This window comes from Acinonyx jubatus, chromosome A2, assembly GCF_027475565.1.
Source record: "Acinonyx jubatus isolate Ajub_Pintada_27869175 chromosome A2, VMU_Ajub_asm_v1.0, whole genome shotgun sequence".
In the NCBI taxonomy this organism is placed as follows: domain Eukaryota; kingdom Metazoa; phylum Chordata; class Mammalia; order Carnivora; family Felidae; genus Acinonyx; species Acinonyx jubatus.
Window position 1 is genome coordinate 150,247,073 of NC_069383.1, and position 18,578 is coordinate 150,265,650.

The 18,578-nt window shown below is 56.2% G+C and overlaps 2 protein-coding genes across 4 annotated transcripts in view; one reads left to right on the forward strand and one right to left on the reverse strand.

The window, feature by feature from the left end:
- FYCO1 (FYVE and coiled-coil domain autophagy adaptor 1) overlaps positions 1-18,578 on the forward strand; it is a 70,869-nt gene that overhangs the window by 38,769 nt on the left and 13,522 nt on the right. For all 3 annotated transcript variants that reach the window (XM_027038524.2, XM_053219536.1, XM_027038526.2), the window contains one exon: positions 3,092-3,234. In XM_027038524.2, the coding sequence (XP_026894325.1) occupies positions 3,092-3,234 (143 nt within the window). The remainder of the gene's footprint in view (positions 1-3,091; positions 3,235-18,578) is intronic.
- Positions 7,556-13,776, reverse strand: CXCR6 (C-X-C motif chemokine receptor 6). Its single transcript, XM_027038527.2, has 2 exons — positions 13,502-13,776; positions 7,556-10,453 (listed from the first exon to the last, which is right to left on the reverse strand). The coding sequence occupies exon 2, from the start codon at positions 10,430-10,432 to the stop codon at positions 9,407-9,409; it is 1,026 nt and encodes a 341-aa protein (XP_026894328.1). The 5' UTR covers positions 10,433-10,453; positions 13,502-13,776; the 3' UTR covers positions 7,556-9,406.

Below are 18,578 nucleotides of genomic sequence, written 5' to 3' on the forward strand. Positions count from 1 at the left end.
AACTTATTTAATAGATCTGTTTCACAGATTCCTTTTTCCCAACCAGAAACCCGTCTTTTCACCTTTCAAAGAGCAGAAACGTTTTCCAAAACATAGAAGGTTGGAATTCTCATGAAGTCCAATCCATCAATTTTTTTTTGCCTTATGGATCAATTTTTTTCTTATCTTTTGGGATCATATCTATCTTTGCTTACCCTAAGGACACAAAGATCTCCTGGTTTGTTTGTTTTTCCTAGAAATTTCACGGTTTTAGGTCTGTGATCCATTCTGAATTGATTTTGGTGTATGCTACAAGCCACATGTAGAGATTCATTTTTTTGCATATGGCTGTCCAGTGTTTCCACCGCCATTGGTTAACAAGTCCGTTCTCATAGAACTGCCTTTGCACCATTTTCTAAAACCAATTGCTCTTATGTATGTGGGTCTGTATCCAGACTTTCTGACCCATCCCATGTATCCATGTGCCTTCTCTTTCACCAATACCGCACTGTTGAGATCACCATGGTGTTCTAATGAGTCTTCAAATCAGGTAGAGCGGGTCCCCTCTAGTTTTGTTCTTTATCAGAGTGTTGGCTATTCTAGGTGTTTTGCATATCCATGTAAATTTTATTTTATTTCTTTTTAACTTAAACTCCAGTTAGCTGGCTAGACGTATAGGTTAGCATTGGTTTCAGGAGTAGAATTTAGTGATTCATCACCTACATATAATACCCAGTGCTCATCCCAACAGGTGCCCTCCTTAATGCCCACCACATCCCGCCCCCCCACCTCCCCTCCAGCAACCCTCAGTCTTTCTCTGTATATAAGAGTCTCTTATGGTCTGCCTCCCTCTGTGTTTTTATTTTTCCTAAGTTCATCTGTTTTGTTTCTTAAATTCCACGGATGAGTGAAATCGTATGATACTTGTCTTTCACTGACTGACTTACTTGGCTTAGCGTAACGCACTCGAGTTCCTCCGTGTTGTTGCAGATGGCAAGATTTCATTCTTTTCGATCGCCGAGTGATACCCCGTTGTATGTGTGTATACACACACGTACACACACACGCATCTTCCCTATCCATTCATCAGTCGATGGACACTTGGGCTCTTCCCGTAATGTGGCCGTTGTTGGTGGCACTGCTATAAACATTGGGGTAGATGTGCTCCTTCAAGTCGGCACTCCTATAACCTTTGGATAAATGCCCAGTAGTGTAATTGCCGAGTCATAGGGTAGTTCTGTTTTCAGTTTCTTGAGGAACCTCCATCCTGTTCTGCAGAGCGGCTGCACCAGCTTGCATTCCCACCAACAGTGCAAGAGGCTTCCCCTTTCTCCGCATCCTCACCAACAGCTGTCGTTTCCTGAGTTGATTTTAGCCATTCTGACAGGTGTGAGGTGGCATCTGTCTCATTGTGATTTTGATTTGTATTTTCCTGATGGTGAGTGATGTTGAGCATGTTTTCATGTGTCTGTTAAGCTATCTGGATGTCTTCTCTGGCAAAGTGTTTCTTCATGCCTTCTGCCCGTTTCTTCGCTGGATTATTTGCTTTTTGGGTGTTGAGTTTGACCAGTTCTTTATAGGTTTTGGATACTCCCCCTTTAGGAGATATGTCGCTTGCAGATACCTTCTCCCATTCATTCCATCGGTTGCCTCGTTTTGTTGATTGTTTCCCTCACTGTAGAGAAGCTTTTTATCTTGATGAGGTCTCAATAGTTCATTTTTTGCTTTTGTTTTCCTTGCCCCTGGAGACATGTCTAGTAAGAAGTTGCTGAGGCTGAGGTCAAAGACGTTGCTGTCCGTTTTGTCCTGTGGGATTTTGATGGTTTCCTGCACCCGTGTAAATTTTAGAATTTAGTTTGTCAGCTTCTACAAGAAATCCTGCTGAAATTTTGACTGAGATGTGCTTTCTAGATCACGTCGAAGAGAACTGACATGTCAACAGAATTGAGTCTTCCAATAAGTGAGCATGCATAGCTCTCCACGTGTTTAAGTCTTCTTTGATTTCTCTCAGCGAATCTCCCTCGTTTGGGGCACCCGGTGCTCATTGTCCCTTCCCTTGTCATCCTCCTTCCTTCCCTCTACCAGCCTCAGAAGGCAGATTCAGAAGTGTGACTGGGTCTATGGAAGGAAACCAGTCTCTGGTCTCCTCCTTCAGCCCGTGTCTCAAGCCCCACGTCCTGCTCTTCCTAGAGCACGGCCTGTCCCACTAGCCCCGCGGTGGAGCCGGCTGGAAACTTGGAGCGCTCGTGAACTGTTCTTGCCAAACAGTCCAGGAATCTCCCCTGCCCTGCCTCACAGGCAGGTGTTCCAGTGATGACAGAGGGTGGCACTGTGCCAGAGTCCCCAGGTCACTTGTTTTGATTTCTGACATCTCCTGTCTCCTTGTCTGTCTGCATTTCTTTCTGTCTTTCCCTTTTTCCTGTCTTCCCTTCTGTCCGCCTTTCTTTCGCCTCAGGCCTGCTGTCACATTTGCCATGCTGTATGCAGGAGCGTGCGTGTGGGTATGGTGGCCGGCACAGGAATGTCCATACGGCGTCCCTCCTACCGAGTGGCCTGCAAAGTCAGACACAAGCCCCCCAGTCAGAAGCACAGCGGTCACTGCCACCTCGGGCAGAGGGAGGGTCTTTCCCATCCCCCAGTGGATGGAGATGGAAACACAGGATCCAGACAGAATCTTGGTTTCAAAGGAGGCATAAATAAGTCGTGTCTGTGTCTTCGGGAGCAAGGACTCAGCAGCAAAGAAGTGTGTTTACTTTTCTGTTAGGTTCTTTCCTGATGAGGTTTTGACAGGTTTTTTGTTTGTTTGTTTCTGAACAAGAGGCCTCAGAGAATATGTAAGGGCTTGAATCTCTTTAAGACCTGACTGAGGAGCTTCAGAGAAATCTCTTAATTCATGTGTTCAGCTTCCCTGTAGGCCCCAACCACTTTCTGGAATGTCTCAGCAGCCATTTCTCTCCCATCTAGACAGAGTAGCTGTGGGTTGAGCGGGCACTTAGAGCATGTCCCGGTGGCCCATCCCGCACAGTTACAGCCCCTCACCTCCCGGCGTCCCCTCCCCATCCTGTGCGTAACTGCGTGTGTCTCTTCTCTCCCCACCCGCCTCTGTGGCCCCGGTGTAGACGCGGACTGCAGGCCGCCGGACGATGCCGCGTTTGACATCATCACCGATGAGGAGCTGTGCCAGATTCAGGAGTCGGGCTCCTCGCCTGAGACACCCACCGAAACTGACTCCCTCGACCCTAACATGCCCGAACAGTGAGTAGACCTCACCTTTACTCCCTGTGTGCTCACTGGGTGTCGGGCCCTTGTGCCCCCTGATTAAAGGACCAGGAAAGTGAGACTTTGGAAGCAGGATTGGCTGTCTTTGCTTAAGGGAAGGCGCCTCAGAACAGTGCTCGGGACAGTTCTGGAGACTGGAAGTTCCAGGTCAGGGTCCTGGGCTTGCAGACGGCCACCCACCCACTGCCTCTTCACCCGGCTGCCCCGCCGTGCACGTGCACCCCTCGTGTCTCTCTGTGTCCTGCTAGTCCGTTGGTACTTACTCTCCACCAGTCTTCTCATTTTTTCAGGCCAGCTGTTTTCGAACCAGGTTTGCGAGGAGAGTTTTGCAAAGGCTAATTTTTAAATAATATGACGTAACCTCACGAAGTGCCACCGTGTTTCAGTGTCAAGAGTTTATGCCAAGGGGACCCACAGGAAAAGGTCAGGCCCCCCCACCCCCCACGGCAGCCCTGCTCGGCGTCTCTCACCCCCTGGTATCGGGCTTAAATGCGGTTTCTGCAGCAAAGCACAGACTGCTCCAAAGCCAAGAAAGAATTTATATGCCCCCCCCCCCCCCCCACCGGGTCCAGGCATTTCTCGACCCACTTTCCCTCCAGTTAGGGAGTTTCGTGACGCACCTGGCCAATACCCACATTCACATCTCTGCCCCTCTCTTCCTGCCCAGGACTCAGAGGAGGGCTAGGATTAATCAGCCAGGATTTCTGCCGTGCAGGAGATGTATTGAATCCTCACGGAGCACTCAGTGCCAGAAATTTTAGGCTTACGTGTATCCCTCCGCACTCCCCTGTTCTCTGACTAGAGGGTGACCAAACGCTCGTGTTGTAGCCTCGTGGAGAGAGCCCACAGGATCACCCAGCCCATCAGCCCCTGTGCAGTGCTGCCTCCGCGGCTTTGGGCCTTGCCTTTCCCTTCCTGGAACCCCCGCCTCCTGAAGTGCCCCTGACCCCACAGCCTGCAGTGTTCTCCCAAGGGCACTGAGCCACGGAGCCGCCATCACCTGGCAACTGTACTCCCCGCCAGGTGGGTAGGTGGTGAGGTGAGCAGGACTGGGGCCTCCAGACCTGGGAGGACGGCCTTTGGCTGTCGCCTGCAGGAGAGAGTGACCCCCTGCAGCTCCCTCTTTCCCTCGCCCCTCACCTTCCCCTTTGCCAGTAAGAACAGAAACAGAAGGCGCTCTGACCGCTGACAAATACCTGTGTTTCGGTCCCGGGAAATCAGGAAGTGTCCCAGGGAAAGGAAACCACCAGTGCGCTGGCCCGCGGCCCCTAGGGTGGATCTGGGCCTGGCAGTCGGGAGCCTGCGGTCCCTGCGGCCTCTGCTACTCAGCTAAGGGCCTGCACCCTCACACGCCATCTCTGTGCATCAGAGAAGACCCAAGTGTCTCTGGTAGCTTTGTCGTACATTCTTTTTCTTCCTAAGACCGATCAGAAACGCCAGGACCCTGAAAAAGTGCGGGCGGTAAGCCTGGATTTGCGTAAGCCTCCCTGATGGGAAACTTCGAGAAAGAAATCAGCAAGTCCAAAGTAAGAAGTGATCCGGAAGGGATTGAACACCGGGTGTGTCCAAATCCACAGAGGAAAGAAGGCTGCTTGGAAGCCATGTTGTCGAAAGCCACTCTGCCGGGCACCTTCCTGCGCCGGCCGCCTCTGTGTGTGGCCTCGCTCGGTCCCTGCCCAGCCCTTTGAGGCTTAGGGATTACGGTCCTCATTTTACAGGTAAAGCTGCTGAAGCCTCGGGAGGCCAGATAAGCCACTCCAGGGCACGGGGTTGTAAGTGTCAGCACTAGGCTTTGAGCCCAGAACCCCTCCCTCTGTCCACAGGCTTGAGGTTCATTCCAAAGAGTTCATTTCTCTTCTCAGGGCCCCACTTCCCCATGTACACATCAGAAGCCTGTGCTCTGCCTCCCGCCCTGCAACGTGTACACATTCTGCGGGCAATGAAGTTGTCTGCCTCGCCCTTCCTGGCAGTGAGGGGACAGGCAGAGGTCCCCACACCCCTGAGCAGCCTCCCACTGGCCCCCACCGATGAGAAACAGAAGCACAGCCCCTTCCCTGGGGAGAAAAGATGGCGTTCTTCAGAGCCCTCCAGACGGGCCTATCCGCACCCGCTCCCCACACTCAGCCGAGCTCCCGCTCGGCCTTCTCCAGGGACCAGGTGTCCTTCTGTGCTCGGCATCGAGGGGGCAGGCGGAGATGGAGAGAAAGCTCTCATCAGCCCGTCGCAGGGCTGGGCCTTGGGTCTCTCGGTCTCCGCTCTGCTTCCACCCCGGCCTGGCCTCCCCTTCTGGTCACAAGACGAATGGGCCATACGGCCGTGAAGAGCTTGATCTCCAGAATCTGACACCTGGTCGGAGCGTAAGCTGCCACCTCCAGGTTCCGTGGACTGGGGTACCGCAGCCTCCCGAAGTCAGTGCCCTCCCCTAGGAGAGGTGGGGACCGTCCCCCTCTGGGACCGGCAGGAAGATTCGATGAGAAGGGTGTGTGTAAAGCGCCGAGCCTGGTGCCTGGCGCCTGGGAGGCCTCCCGTGGAGGCGCCTCATTTCTGTGATGTCCCGCGTGCGTTGTGATGCCAGGCGCTGAGCCGGGCCCGTCTCCTGCTTGCGCCTGGTACCCCAGTATTTCTCCAAGGAAAACCTCTCCCAGTGACGCTGAGCTAAAGTCGTCGAGACGGTCCCTGACCCTCGGGGCACCTTTGCCAGTAATCGCTTTGTAACTAACTGGTACTTCCCAGTCAGAGTGCTTTGCTGGGGGGCTGGGGTCGGTTGATCACTGGCCGGGAGATGGGACGCCTGTATCTCAGACACAAAACGAGGAACAGAATACGAGTGACCGTGAAGGCAAAAAGCCACCTTGTGCTCGGGTTAGCCCAGCGTTCTCCCCCTTCGTGAGGAGGACGGAGCTGGCGGGTACCTTGAGCGCATCCGCTGCAGGAAACCTGTGTTGGCCAACACTTGGGGGCAGAGAAAGAGGCTGTTCACTGGAGTCCTAGCCCTGGCTGTGCCGGGTGAGCTTTGGCGGGTCTTAATCTCTCTGAACTAGTTTCCTCACCTGAAGCATGGGGACGAGCGCGCCAGGCCTCGTGTGGCTCGGTGTTGGGAGTCCCCAGGGACCGTGGAGGACCGGGCGCATGAAAGAGGCACCGCCTGGGGGGCCCCTTGGGGGAGGAGGTCAGAGCGACCACTCCCTCCACTCCTGGACCCTGCCAGCAGGGGAGGCTTCAGCCGTTCTTTCCCGCAGCACCAATCCCTCCGTCCGGAATGCTCACTGAGATCACCTGGGCTTCTGGCTCCCGGGCGGCCCCTGGAATCGGGGTCACCCCATGTTCACCACCCGTCCGTGCGGCCACGCAGGACCGCTAACGGCCCCGAAGTGTCGGGGCCATGGCGAGGCAGTAGCTTGCCCGTGGACCCCGAGGCTGCGCTCGAGGCAGCCTGTGCCCACCCTTCTACAGCCCCGCTCCCACCTGCGCCCCGTCGCGTGCTGCTGCGTGTGTGAGCACAGTCGGGAGGAGCAGAGCAGGACCGAGGCCGGGAACTTGCGCCCCGTGGGGCTGTTGTGTGGACGGAACGAAGTCACGTCGTCAAAGGCCTCCGCTCCCGACGCGGGCTGTGCCGGCCTATGTTGCCAGCACTGCCCTGTACCCAGGGGAGGGCTGGGAAGAGTCCCGACTCTCAGGCGTAGCAGATGAGAGTCCAGAGGAGTATAGGGCCAGTGAGTGAGAACACACAGAAGGTAAAGGAAGATTCTGCTGCTGTGCCATTCCTGGGTTTTCCTAAGCCTTAGAAGGTCGCACGCAGCCTTTTTGTGGGGAGCCTGGAGAGAGGGCGTATAACCCAGGCCTGGGGCGGGGCGGGCGGGGCGCGGCCCGACGGTGCCTGGTCTGGTTTGCCTCAGCCCGGCAGGCACCTGGTTGGGGAGAGCCCAGCGGCCCCGTTGCCTTGGCCAGGCAGCCCCCAGCTTGGCTCCCATGGTGCGCCGTCCGGGCCTCACGGGCACTCCTGGACGGAGGGCCGCCCTCAGCCGGTGGTGCGGATGGTGAACTGGGCCCTAGGAGGCCGAGCACCTCATCCCGGGACGCACAGGGCCAGAGCCCTGCTCTGCCCGTCACGCCACACGGCTGCGGGGCCCCCGGTTACGGCTTCTTCACGTCCTCCTTTCCAGGCAGGGCCTCCGTCTCTCGTTCTGGGGAAGTGAGGGGCCGGGGGCCCCTCCATCAGAAATGCTAACCCTTGAGATGAACGCACAAAGGAGGGGGGGGGGGCATGTGAAACGCCCACTTTGAAGCCAGTTTGTACTTTTTATTTTTTTTCCTGTTGCTTTTTTTTTTTTTTGTATTTGAAGCCAATTTAAAGAAGATAAAAGTCAGGCTTGTCACCATAGAAAGGGCAGAGTTTGCCGTGCGAGGAAGCGCTCAGTCCACAGGGCCTGTGTCCCGTGAGGCTGCCGCCCTCCAGGGTGCATTTAGGCACGAGTGTGAGACGGTACGGGGGTCACGTGGGCCTGCGAGGCCCGGCCTGTGCGCAGCTGGACCAGGGTGCGTGTGACACGCCAGGCGCCCTTCCCGCACCCTGCCAACCCGCACGGGACAGACCTGCGGCCTCCGTGTGTCACTAGGTCTTGAGCTGTCACTGCCATCTTTGGGGCCCTCCCACCCCCGAGTGCCCCCCGTGCTAACGGTTCTGTATGCACTGTCCCAAGTACCCCCCCAGCCCCAGCCCCCAGAGGCGGGGGCTGTTATGGCCCGTGTCTCGCCAAAACAAAAGAGGTTAAGAGATTGCCAGCTGGTCATGCTCACCAGTGAGCACCGGAGCTAGGGCTCCACGACAGCCCCGTAGCCGCACCGCTCAGCCGGGTCGGACCCACCGCCCTGCCTGTGCGCTCGCTCGCTCGCTCGCTCGCTCGCTCTCTCACCGTAGGTGATTGGTCCTCTCCGGTTTGGTGAGTGGTTTTGCGAAGCACGAGCCAGAAAGGCAACTTTAAGCCGATAGAGCCGATGGCTACAAGGATCTAATCTAAAAACCACACACAAGCGTCTGCCATTTAGAACTGCTTCATCGTGTGACCATGTTACGGAGGTGACACAAGCGTACCTCACATTTTGGGCAGGAGGTTGAAAGCCACGGTGAAAGCGTTATCACTGATGTGTTCCATTTCCTTGATCGGGCCGCGCCCTCAAAGTTCACAATTTTAACTGCTTTCCCAATGCTCTGAGCCCACAAGTAATCACCTCCGGTATGTGCCAAGCATACGGTAAAGTAAAATGTGCCTGGGGATAAACATAGCTTGGAGACTTTAAAAGGGTTTTATTTCGCAGCCACGAAAGACATGTGCCACTTGATATGCGTGTGTTTGTATCCTACGCACACTGATACATGATTTATCTGCGCGCAAGCATGTCGGGCGTTGGACAGCTTAGTTTTTCAATGAGCAAACGCACCCAAGAATCCGACTCAGAACTGCTGCTTAGATCCATGATGGTCGTGAACTCTGCTCTGCACGTTTTCCTAGCATCCTGTGGACCGCTGGGACCCTCGGCTGAGTAATTCGTTTGGGCCCGTTCGTGTCCCCTGGTGTTCCTCCTTCCGAGATTAATCGAAGAGAACATAATCATCTCTCTATACAAAGGCGAAACCCGAAGGTGAGGCAGAACCTGATCTCATTTCTGTCAGGTACCTGGCGATTGAGGTCTGAGCCAGATGGACGAGCCCTCGTCTTCATGGCTGCTCTCGTCTCCCCGCTTCCCAGGGGCCAGAAGAACCTTCTGTACCGGAGAGCCTGGAGTGTCACCTGCCCTCAGCAGCTTTGTGGCCATGCTCGCCCTTCAGCATCCGGTCCCAGCCCCCACGGAGGAGGGCCTAAGGTCTTAAGGGTCGCACTTCGTTCCCTCGGAGCCAGCATTCTTGGGGATGGAGGAAGGAAAGCGCTTCCGGGTTTTAGAGCCCTTCCCCCAACCCTGAGCTTTAGGCCTGAGGGTTTGAGAAGAGAGCAGATTGCGTTCATGCCCGAGAAGCAGGCTCCCACACCGGCTGCTGCATGCCTTCTCCGTGAGAACGCGTGAGTCCTAAACAAAGCCTTCCTCGTGGCGTCCAGAGTGCACAGCCATGTTCCTATAAGCTCCTGAGCGGCTCTCCAAGCCCGGCCGAGGCCTACAGCTGGAACATGCTGGTGGCCTCCACGTGATGAGAGGCAGAACAGGTCTTGGAGGCATCGTCGGAAGACTTCCATTGACCTGAGACCCCCAGGTAAGGGAGGCAGCCAAGGTCTTTCACGAGTTTCCAGAAGTTCCTCCGAAACTTCAAGCCAACAAAGGCATAGAGCACGGGGTTAAGGCAGGCCCGCAGGTAGGCGATGGCCTCCGTCACGATGATGGCATAGTGGAAGCTGGTCATGGTGTAGTGCTCCCAGTTCGTGCTGCGGATTAGCTTCACGAGGTTGAAGGGCGTCTGGGTCAGCAGGAACGCAGCCACCACCAGGAAGATGACCTTCAGAGACTTGTGCTTCTTGAAGCCTCGGGCGCGAAGCAGAGTCTTGATTATGACCGAGTAGCAGACAATCATGGCGACCAGGGGCAGGAAGAACCCCAGTGTCATCTGGGTGGCGAGAACCACAGTGGAAATCTCCTCGTCGTGATAACCACAGACGAGCTTGTCGAGATAGAGGACGTGGCCGTAGATTATCTGCGGCAGCGAAAGCAGCAGGGAGGCCCCCCAGATGAACAGACAGATGGCCTTGCCCCAGGCCATCCGCCTCGCCTGCTGGTTGTAGGCCTTGGTGGCCCGAGCCACCGCGACGAAGCGGTCAATGGTGACGCAGGCGAGGATGAGCATGGATGTGTAGAAGTTCAAGGTGTAGATGCCCAGCAGGGTCTTGCACAGGACGTCACCGAAGACCCACTCGTGGATGCTCGCGTAGGCCCAGAAGGGCAGGGTGCAGACGAACACCAGGTCGGCCAAGGGCAGGTTCACCAGGAACACGTCCGTCAGGCTCTTCAGCTTCTGGTAGAAGACGTAGATGACCAGCACCAGCGCGTTCCCCGCCAGGCCACAGATGAACACCCCCAGGTACATGCAGGGCAGAAAGACCTTGCGGAACTCCAAGAAGCGTTCGTGCCCCCAGCTGCCGTCGCTGGAGGTGTTGAAGAAGCCGGGGTCCACGTAGTCGTACTCAGCCATGGCGTGCGTTCTGATGAACACCTGGGAGGCAGACACAGGAACTCCAGTCAGGGCCGAGGGGGACACCTCCTGTCCTCCCACAGTCCTGTTGCCCCACTTTTAGGGGGCGCGTAGCCATCTCCTGAACCCACCCACCTGAGTTCTGGTCAGAGGCAGCACATTCCAGTACCCTGGAGACAGCCAGAGCTGAGGGGCGATTGCCTGGGCGGGATGAGGGACCCTGAATGGGCCCTAAGATTCTAAGGCTGTCACCCGCCTCACAGACAACACATACCTGACCCGCATGCACAGTCCATAAAATCCTGTGCCAGCTGGCCTTGAAGGCAAAGGTCACCATGTGGTGGAGTGTGGGCATTGCCCTCCTCGAAGTGCAGAACTGCTTTCTTTTTTTTTTTTTTTTTACCTATTTTCATTTAATATTTATTTTTGAGAGAGAGAGAGAGAGAGAGAGAGAGCGTGCGTGCACGCACGCCAGCTGGTGAGGGGCAGAGAGAGAGGGGGAGACACAGAATCTGAAGCAGGCTGCGGGCTCCGAGATGTCAGCACAGAGCCCGACGCGGGGCTTGAACTCACAAACCGCGAGATCGTGACCGGAGCCGAAGTCGGAAGCTTAACCGACTGAGCCACCCAGGCGCCCCAAGAACTGCTCTCTCATGGTCAGGCCTGCCTTCGTCCGCCCATCCTGGGCCTCATTTTCTGTTGAATGAGAGCCCTGAGCTGCTAACTGCGGAAGCTAAGCCAAGTAGACCCCCTCCCCGGGGGCTCCACCATTGAGGAGACTTCTGCAGACCAACAGGGGCTCGCGGGCTGACCCTCTCCCACCAGGGTAGACGGTCCGTTCTGTCTTTCCTTGCCCTTAGCTGCCTAGATTTAGGAGGTGGGGAGACAGGCGTGGGAAGCCCAGGCTGCCCAGCACTGTGGCTGAGCTGGTCACGGCCGGGGAAGCGGGCAGCTGCCCTCCCAGCCCAGCCCCAGCCCAGCCGGCCCCTCACCGCCCGTCACACGACCCTCCTCCACCGGAGCCTGGTTTCCCGAAGACTTCTTGATCCCCAGGACCCTCTTAAACGGAGCATCTCCCCAGAAGGGAACATCACTTTAGCTTTCGAGACTAGCAGTTTATGCCCAAGGGGTCTCCTTGAACAAATGGAAGGCCCGCCAGCGGGGGGCCAGCCTTGCAGTGAGGCAGGCAGCAGCCACCACAGCCGCCTTTCTTGCCCGGGGCTCCCGGCCTTTCAGGGCCGTCACTTCCCTCTGCCCTGTGACCCTGCCGAGGAGCAGGAACAGGACGCGAGGGTGATGTGCTCGGGCATGAGAGCAGAGGCGGCTACGGCAGCACCGGCCCTGGGGAGCCAGGTCACTGACCTGCAGAGAGCTGGCACGCAGCGGCTCATTTCCGGTGACCCAGGGCCATACCTCGCTAGCACCTCGAGAAGGCGTTTCGAGCACAGGCAGGCATTTGGTGTAGCAAAGGCAGAATGTCAGCCAGCCGGACAAGGGCGTGTACAAGGAGAGATCACGTCTTCCTTTCTGATTGACTTGAGGACTCCTTGTCCTGACTGGAGACGGTATCAGCCCTGCCGGTCCTCCTGGGAACAGAGTGCCCTTTCTCTGCAAGGAGGAAGCTCGCCTTGGGGTAAGACACCTCCGTGAAAAGCCCCTGCCCCTCAACCACAAGATGTGAGATCAGTAAGGGTGACAGGCCAGCCGTAATAACGCTACCCCGCCAGCCGTTCGGACTCCTGGGTTAAGTAGGTCAGATGATGTGTGTGTGTTCCTGCTTCACGCGGGGACAGAAACATCTTTTTCAGCTCTTAGCACGTGCACAGGCGGCTCTGCTCTCCTTAAGAGTAACATCACATCTCCATTATTGCCTGCCTCCCTCTTGCCTTTTTACAAGAAAATCCTCCTGGCGCTGGCATTACACGTTCCCTCAAAGGGCCCGTGCAAACTCGCTTGTGATAATTGGCAAACTTGGGTGCTGTGCCGACGGACTGGAAACCGCCCAGCTCTGTGCAGATTGAGTAGCTGAGAATGAGTTTCCCTTCCAGAAAGGTTAAGATCATTCATTTCTTTGTCTTGAGTAGCCAAAGCCCTGTGTTGATCTATGCAACTTTTTTTTTTTTTTTTGAAGTAATACAGTATTCAGCTTTGGAAGCAGTGTAAATGTCTGATAATAAACAAATTAGCAAGTTACCGTTCAGACAGAAAATAGAATATAGCTCAAACTATGTTTAGGTTTAGGAAGTGCTTTTAGTGAGTCGGGAGAAAGCAGTACGCTTAAATTTCTCACAACAGAGTAAGTCTGCACAATTAGCATTGGCTGTTAAGTATTCCAACGAATGGATGTCCAAAAGGATGTAAAATTGGTCATGATTCTGAACTTCCTTTGATCATAAACCCCTTTGAGGCTCTCCTAAAAGCCACAGACCTTTTCCTCAGATGTGCATATATCTTAAGTAGGCTCCACATCCAACGTGGGGCTTGAACTCACAACCCCGAGATGGAGAGTCGCACGCTCCACGACTGAACCAGCCAGGCACCCCAGTTTTGACTCTGTGTTCTAAAACATTAAAAAAAAAAAAAAAAGCCCAGAATTGATCAGCAGCTTGCGTCTGGCTGTGGAGTCGGGGCTGACTTCTTTCCCTTCCCCCTAAGTCTCTCCTTTTCTGAAGTCTCTGCAGTGGTATATTGACTTACCTTGAGAAAAGAAACTAGACAGCCGCCCGAGAGAGCAGCCAGTGTTGTCAATTATAATGAAGACGAAACGAAAATTGGAGACGGAGAGATTATTCCGTGAACAGATGTGGACAGTGGCCAGCCTGTCCCGGTCTCCCGGGGAGGGTACCCCCAGGGCCGTCAGCTTACGAGCACGGACTGTGCGCCCCGAACCACGCTAAGTCATTTCCACAATTCTCTAGTCGTGGGGCAAAGGCAGAATTCAGACCGAGAGCGGTCGGGCTCTAAAGCCCGGGCATTTACACGGTACTGCACCGCGGGCAGGGATCAGAGGACCCCAGCAAGCCGGGGTTAGCACCTGCCTTTTAACTCTAAAGAAGACAGATGACTCACCAGTGGAGAGGCGTTGTCGACGTGTTGCAGAGATGAGCGTTCACAGCACAAGGTCTGCCTCTACCTGTCTGTGATGTGGTCCGTGTTTCCGTTAAGTATCTTCTGAGAGCCCTTGGTTGGTGATCATAAGAGACCCGGCCCTACCCCTGCCTCGTACATCAGAATCCACATGACCTGCCTGCACGCGCGTAATTTGGGAGATCAGAGATAGGGGGCGGCGGCTCCGATGCGCTACCCTCCCTGCCGCCTGGCTGTGGACGCAGTCATCTGTCAGGACCTGGGAGGGTTTCTGTTTGTAAACCGAAGGGGAGCAGTAAGTAGGTCTGGCCCAGGCAGCCCACTGACGATGGTGGCATTTGTACCGTAAGATTACTTCACTCGCTAGTCCTGTCCCGTTGGAACCGTTTGGGTCTGGACCACTGCAAAGTGCATGCTGTGGCCTGGGTTCTGGATATGCTTGATAGCCACTGACCCCCACTCAAAAAAACGGCAGCCCTGCGAAGTCAGTGCTGTCCCCATTTTATAGATGGAAACACTGAGGACCCCAGCCAGAATAACAGCCCTGCGTGTACACAGCTAAAAACTGGCGCTTCCCGGATACAAACCCAGGTCTCTGGAGGTGTGGACTCCATTTCTGCTTTCCCAGCGGCAGACTCGCGCTGAGCCACCAGGCCTCCCTCCCCTGACCCCGCACCGCGTTCAGCCCGGTCCCCACCGTGGCCGGTGCACGTCTGCTGGTCACACGGGCTCCTGTGGCTCTTCCTAAGGGCAGGGTGTCAGGCACTGTGAGCAGGGGCCGGGCACAGCCTAGGACCTAGGGACTAGCACTCAGCTCCACTAGGAGCCAGGCTCCGCGCTGGGTGCGTCTCACCTAGCCGTCCAGCCCTCGTCCTTCACAGATGAGTAAGCAGGTGGGTCGAGAGAGGAGCTCGCTTGCCCGTGACACTCCTGTCCCCCGGAGCCGCCAGGTCACGAGGGTCCGTGTGAGCGTGAAGCTATCCGGCGGGGGGGGGGGGGGGGTCCCAGCAGAAGCTTGGGAGACCGCCAGTGGATGTTCAAGGCCTTTTGAACGAACTAGTTCAAACGCTCCCGCCACACTGGTACACACGAACGAGATGTTCCCCTGAGGGCAGGAGCCGGGAGGCTATGCGGGTAGTTTGCCCCTGGGCGGACGGTGGGGGGACACGGGCCGGTGGACGGTGAACGAGCTGAACCAAACACCGCAGGCGAGCGGGGCCAAAGCACCCCTCCTCTGAAAGAGGACTTTTACGACAGACATCCCTTCAGAGTGAGCCAGCCTTTCATCTTGGAACCTTCGGAGCTCGGAGAGAGGAGATTTTTTCCCCGGGGACAGGCCAGCTGTGTCGTTTGGGACCAGTCCACAGAACAGAGAACAGCCTGAGCCTTGTCAAGCACCCTCAACGCGGCCATGCCCTGCTGTCTCGGACGTGCAAGCGTCTGCACCCCGTGGGAAGAGACGGGGCTCACCCCGGTGCTCCCCACCACCGTGCGCACGCTTGCTGGGGGGGCAGGTATTTGAGAGGGCACGTCGTCACCCTTCACGAGGGGAAAGCTCTCCAGCGAAAGACGTGCAACTGAGCTGGAGGAGGGAGCCGCTCACAGTGTCGGAGTCGGGGCGTTGGGGGGGAGTGGCACAGAACCTTATTTCAACCACTTTACAAAGCGCCCGCTTGGAACTTCTTGTCTGCCGATTTGGAGTGCTCTTTGTTTTGAAGGCCTTCCTTTTCTCTGAAACCAAGCTCTAAGCATTCTTACGGGCAGACACCCAGGCAGAGGTCCTAGACTTCCCCCTGGAATACTGAAACGTTTTCTAAGCAGAACTGGGGGAAGGACAGACGGAAAGCAGCGGCCGCGCCTGCTGCGGATCTGTCCTGGAAGTCAGCGCCGACCTGCTCGCTTTTCCCGGGCACCTGACGTTTCCAACCCAGAGCCCGGGGTGAGTGTCCATCCCAGGACCCCGGAGTGAGGCGGTCACTGCTGCTGGCAGAAGTCTAGCTGCAAAGCACTGGCGGATGACGGGGGCCGTGGAGGATGAGTTAGGACCGAAAGCCTCAGAGAAATAGCCCGAGCAGTGAGCTGGGAGCGGCGTGCCCGGTGATGCCTGGCTCTTGGTTCTGAGGTTAGGCATGCGGCTTTGGGTGTCGCGGTCGGACCGCGGTTACTAAGTAATTAGAAATCAAAATACCAAGTGTTCTTCATCGCTTGGTACTTGGGTAAAAAAGGAAGCCACTGACTAAAAGGAAAACTACTGGGAATTTACTTTGAATAGTAAAATGTGGAAATGCCCCCGGGTCCCACACTGCGGTTCCCTGCGCAGCTCAGCCCTGTGCTGCAAGCCGGTGCTGTTCACGAGCATTGTCTGCGAGGACGGACGTGTCCTGCGTCCGCGCTGCCCCCGCACAGTGGCCGTGGGGCACCTGAAGTGTGGCCACTGCAACCAAGGAGCCAAATTGTTGGCGTTTTAAAATTTTTGATGAGTGGGAGTTCAAATGGCCCCTTGAGGCTGGTGGCGGCTGAATTGGGCAGCACGTCGTAAGCAGAGAGCCGTCTCCTGACCACAGATAGAAGCTGGCCTGGGGACTGTGGACCCTGGGTAATCGGGCACAGTGAAAAGGGCTGCTTAGCGAGGCTAGGAAGGATGTCAGCAAGAGACTTAGGCCACGGGGGGCTTTTCAGGCACCCTTGCCTTCCTTAGTCCCAACAGCCAGAGGACCTGCTTCCCCAGGCAGCTTGCAGGATTGAAATTATACAGTAATTAAATGAAAAGGCAGGCATTTTGATTTGTGAGCAGAAACTATTGTAGAGAACCAAGCCGGGGGGACCTCACCTGTGACCCCTCACCCAAGCAGGCATGGACCCCTGAACTGCATTGCCAGGGATTTCCTCACCGTCCGCTGGTCCCCTTTATTCTTAACTTGGTTCTAAAGTAGAACCTTGGTCATGTCCTCTGGTGGGGACGTTTGGGACAGAAAACCAGCTTACCCAGGGCACACAGTCTGGACATTTATTGAGCATAGACTGGCGGGGCAGGACCCCCAAGGGACGCCAAGGTGACCAGCCCCAGAGGGTGGAACAAGTTGACAAACAGGTGTGCGTGCCTCGAGCCAAGTTCAGCTCTCCCGACCACAGGCTCTGGATGGAAACTCAGCGGGAGAGGGTGACACGTCGTCAGCGGTCACCATAGCTAGCAGTGGGCTCCTGTGGCCAGAGCAAGGAGAGGAGGAAGGGCCTGTGGGCAGTGAACTTGTCTCCTCTGAGAAAAACACCGCAGTGGCAACAGAAGGAAATTGTTCTGGGAGGAGTTAGGGTGCCCCCTAGTGGCCTTGCTTTTGTTCCCCGGCATTCTCAAGCTTGTTTGTAATCCTCCGATTTAATTTTAAATTTTGTTTTAATCCTAATCTAGAAAAGTCGCTTTTCTACCGCATCCCACAGTGAGAGACACGTTTTACAGGACCACCCAAGGGGTTGCGTGCATGCACAGAAAGGCAAAGCAAGAGCCTCGTGAAACAGTACTAACCCTTACAACGTGCGGTATACTGTTGCATTGGTACTTTTTTTAAATTTTTTAATGTTTATTTTTGAGGAAGAGAGAGAGACAGCGGGCACGAGTGGGGGAGGGGCAGAGAGAGAGGGAGACACAGAATCCGAAGCAGGTTCCAGGCTCCAAGCTGTCAGCACAGAGCCCGAGGCGGGGCTCGAACCCACGAACCGTGAGATCACGACCTGAGCTGAAGTCAGACGCTTAACCGACTGAGCCACCCAGGCGCCCCATATTGGTACTTTCCGTTCACGTTCTTCCAACGTTGGTCATAACTTACTAAATTGATTCATGACCCACTAAACGGGTCTCGAGCCACAGTTTGAAAAGCCCTTGAGAAGAAACCTCTATGCCCCTAATCGTTACCCTCGAGAGGGCATCACCCGCCCATGCCTGCCTTGCTCAGCTCCCTCACGCAGGGTCTCAGCCTGGGCCGGCAGGGGCTGGGGACCTACCCTGGGAAGCATGTACCCACGGGTCATCAGGGCTTGTCGTGGTCGGAGATGGGGAGCTGGAGGAAGAGGAATGACAGGTTAGGACATCTTTTACCCTCGATGCTGGAAAACCAAGAGAACCAACTACAACGTCGGAGTTTATTCCATCCCTGCTTACTTGTTTCTCTCGCACGGTGTCTGCACTTTGGACGAGGATGAAAGCAAATGGCCTGAGCGGCCTCGGGCCCTTTCTGCTCCTCAGGAGCCCCGTGTCCGTGGGCGTCAAGTGGGGGTTGTATAGTCAGTCCCTTGAACACCCTCTTGCACTGACTGACCTTCTGTGATTCTGGATCTGCAAGCCAGTGGCTGCTAGAGCAACGGAAGGAGGCGGGCAGGGAGGAGGTCAGACTGGGACAGCGAGGGACCAGGCTTGCCCTCAGTAGCAGCAGGCATGTTCTCGCCGTGCCTTCCCTGGCAAGAGTGGAGAAGGCCGTGGAGGGTCCTTTGAAACACCTTGCCTCCTCAAGCCAGCGCCGCCTGGAGCCCATCGGGTTCCGCCCCCTTCGCCCGCGTGGAGAAGGGACACCAGACCTCGGAGGAGGGAAGGGCACCAGAGTCACAGCCATAAAGCCAAGGCTGGAACCACCTCGGAGTGACGACCCCACCCGGAGCCACACGGCCTCTCCTACCTCTGGAGTGCCCACTTGCTCAGGGCTCGCCACGCTCCGCCCCTGCAGGGCAGAGTGTCTGAAGACGGGCTGTGCCGCTTACGGCCGGCCGACGGGGACTGTGTGCGGACAGCCCCGGCCGGGCAGCTGGGTGCTAGTAGGTGCCTGGTTCTCTAGGCAGCTCCCCGTGCTGGCCCTGCCACCACCCACTCGCGGTGCCCACAGGCGGTGCCTGACAGCCGTCTCACCCTCCGGCAGCCGACAGAGCTAAATGCCGGGCTGCTGAGCCCGGTGGCGAGTGGGCGTGACGTCTTGAAGCTCCGTCTCGTGCCGGAGGCTTCCCGGGAGGCCAGAGGCCTCTCCCTGGGCAGCACCGGCTCTCCCCCGGACAGAGGGGCCTTGTAAGTCAGCAGTGG

Excerpts from the sequence above, each read along its gene's own strand:
- CXCR6 (XM_027038527.2), bottom strand. The coding sequence starts at position 10,432 with ATGGCTGAGTACGACTACGTGGACCCCGGCTTCTTCAACACCTCCAGC.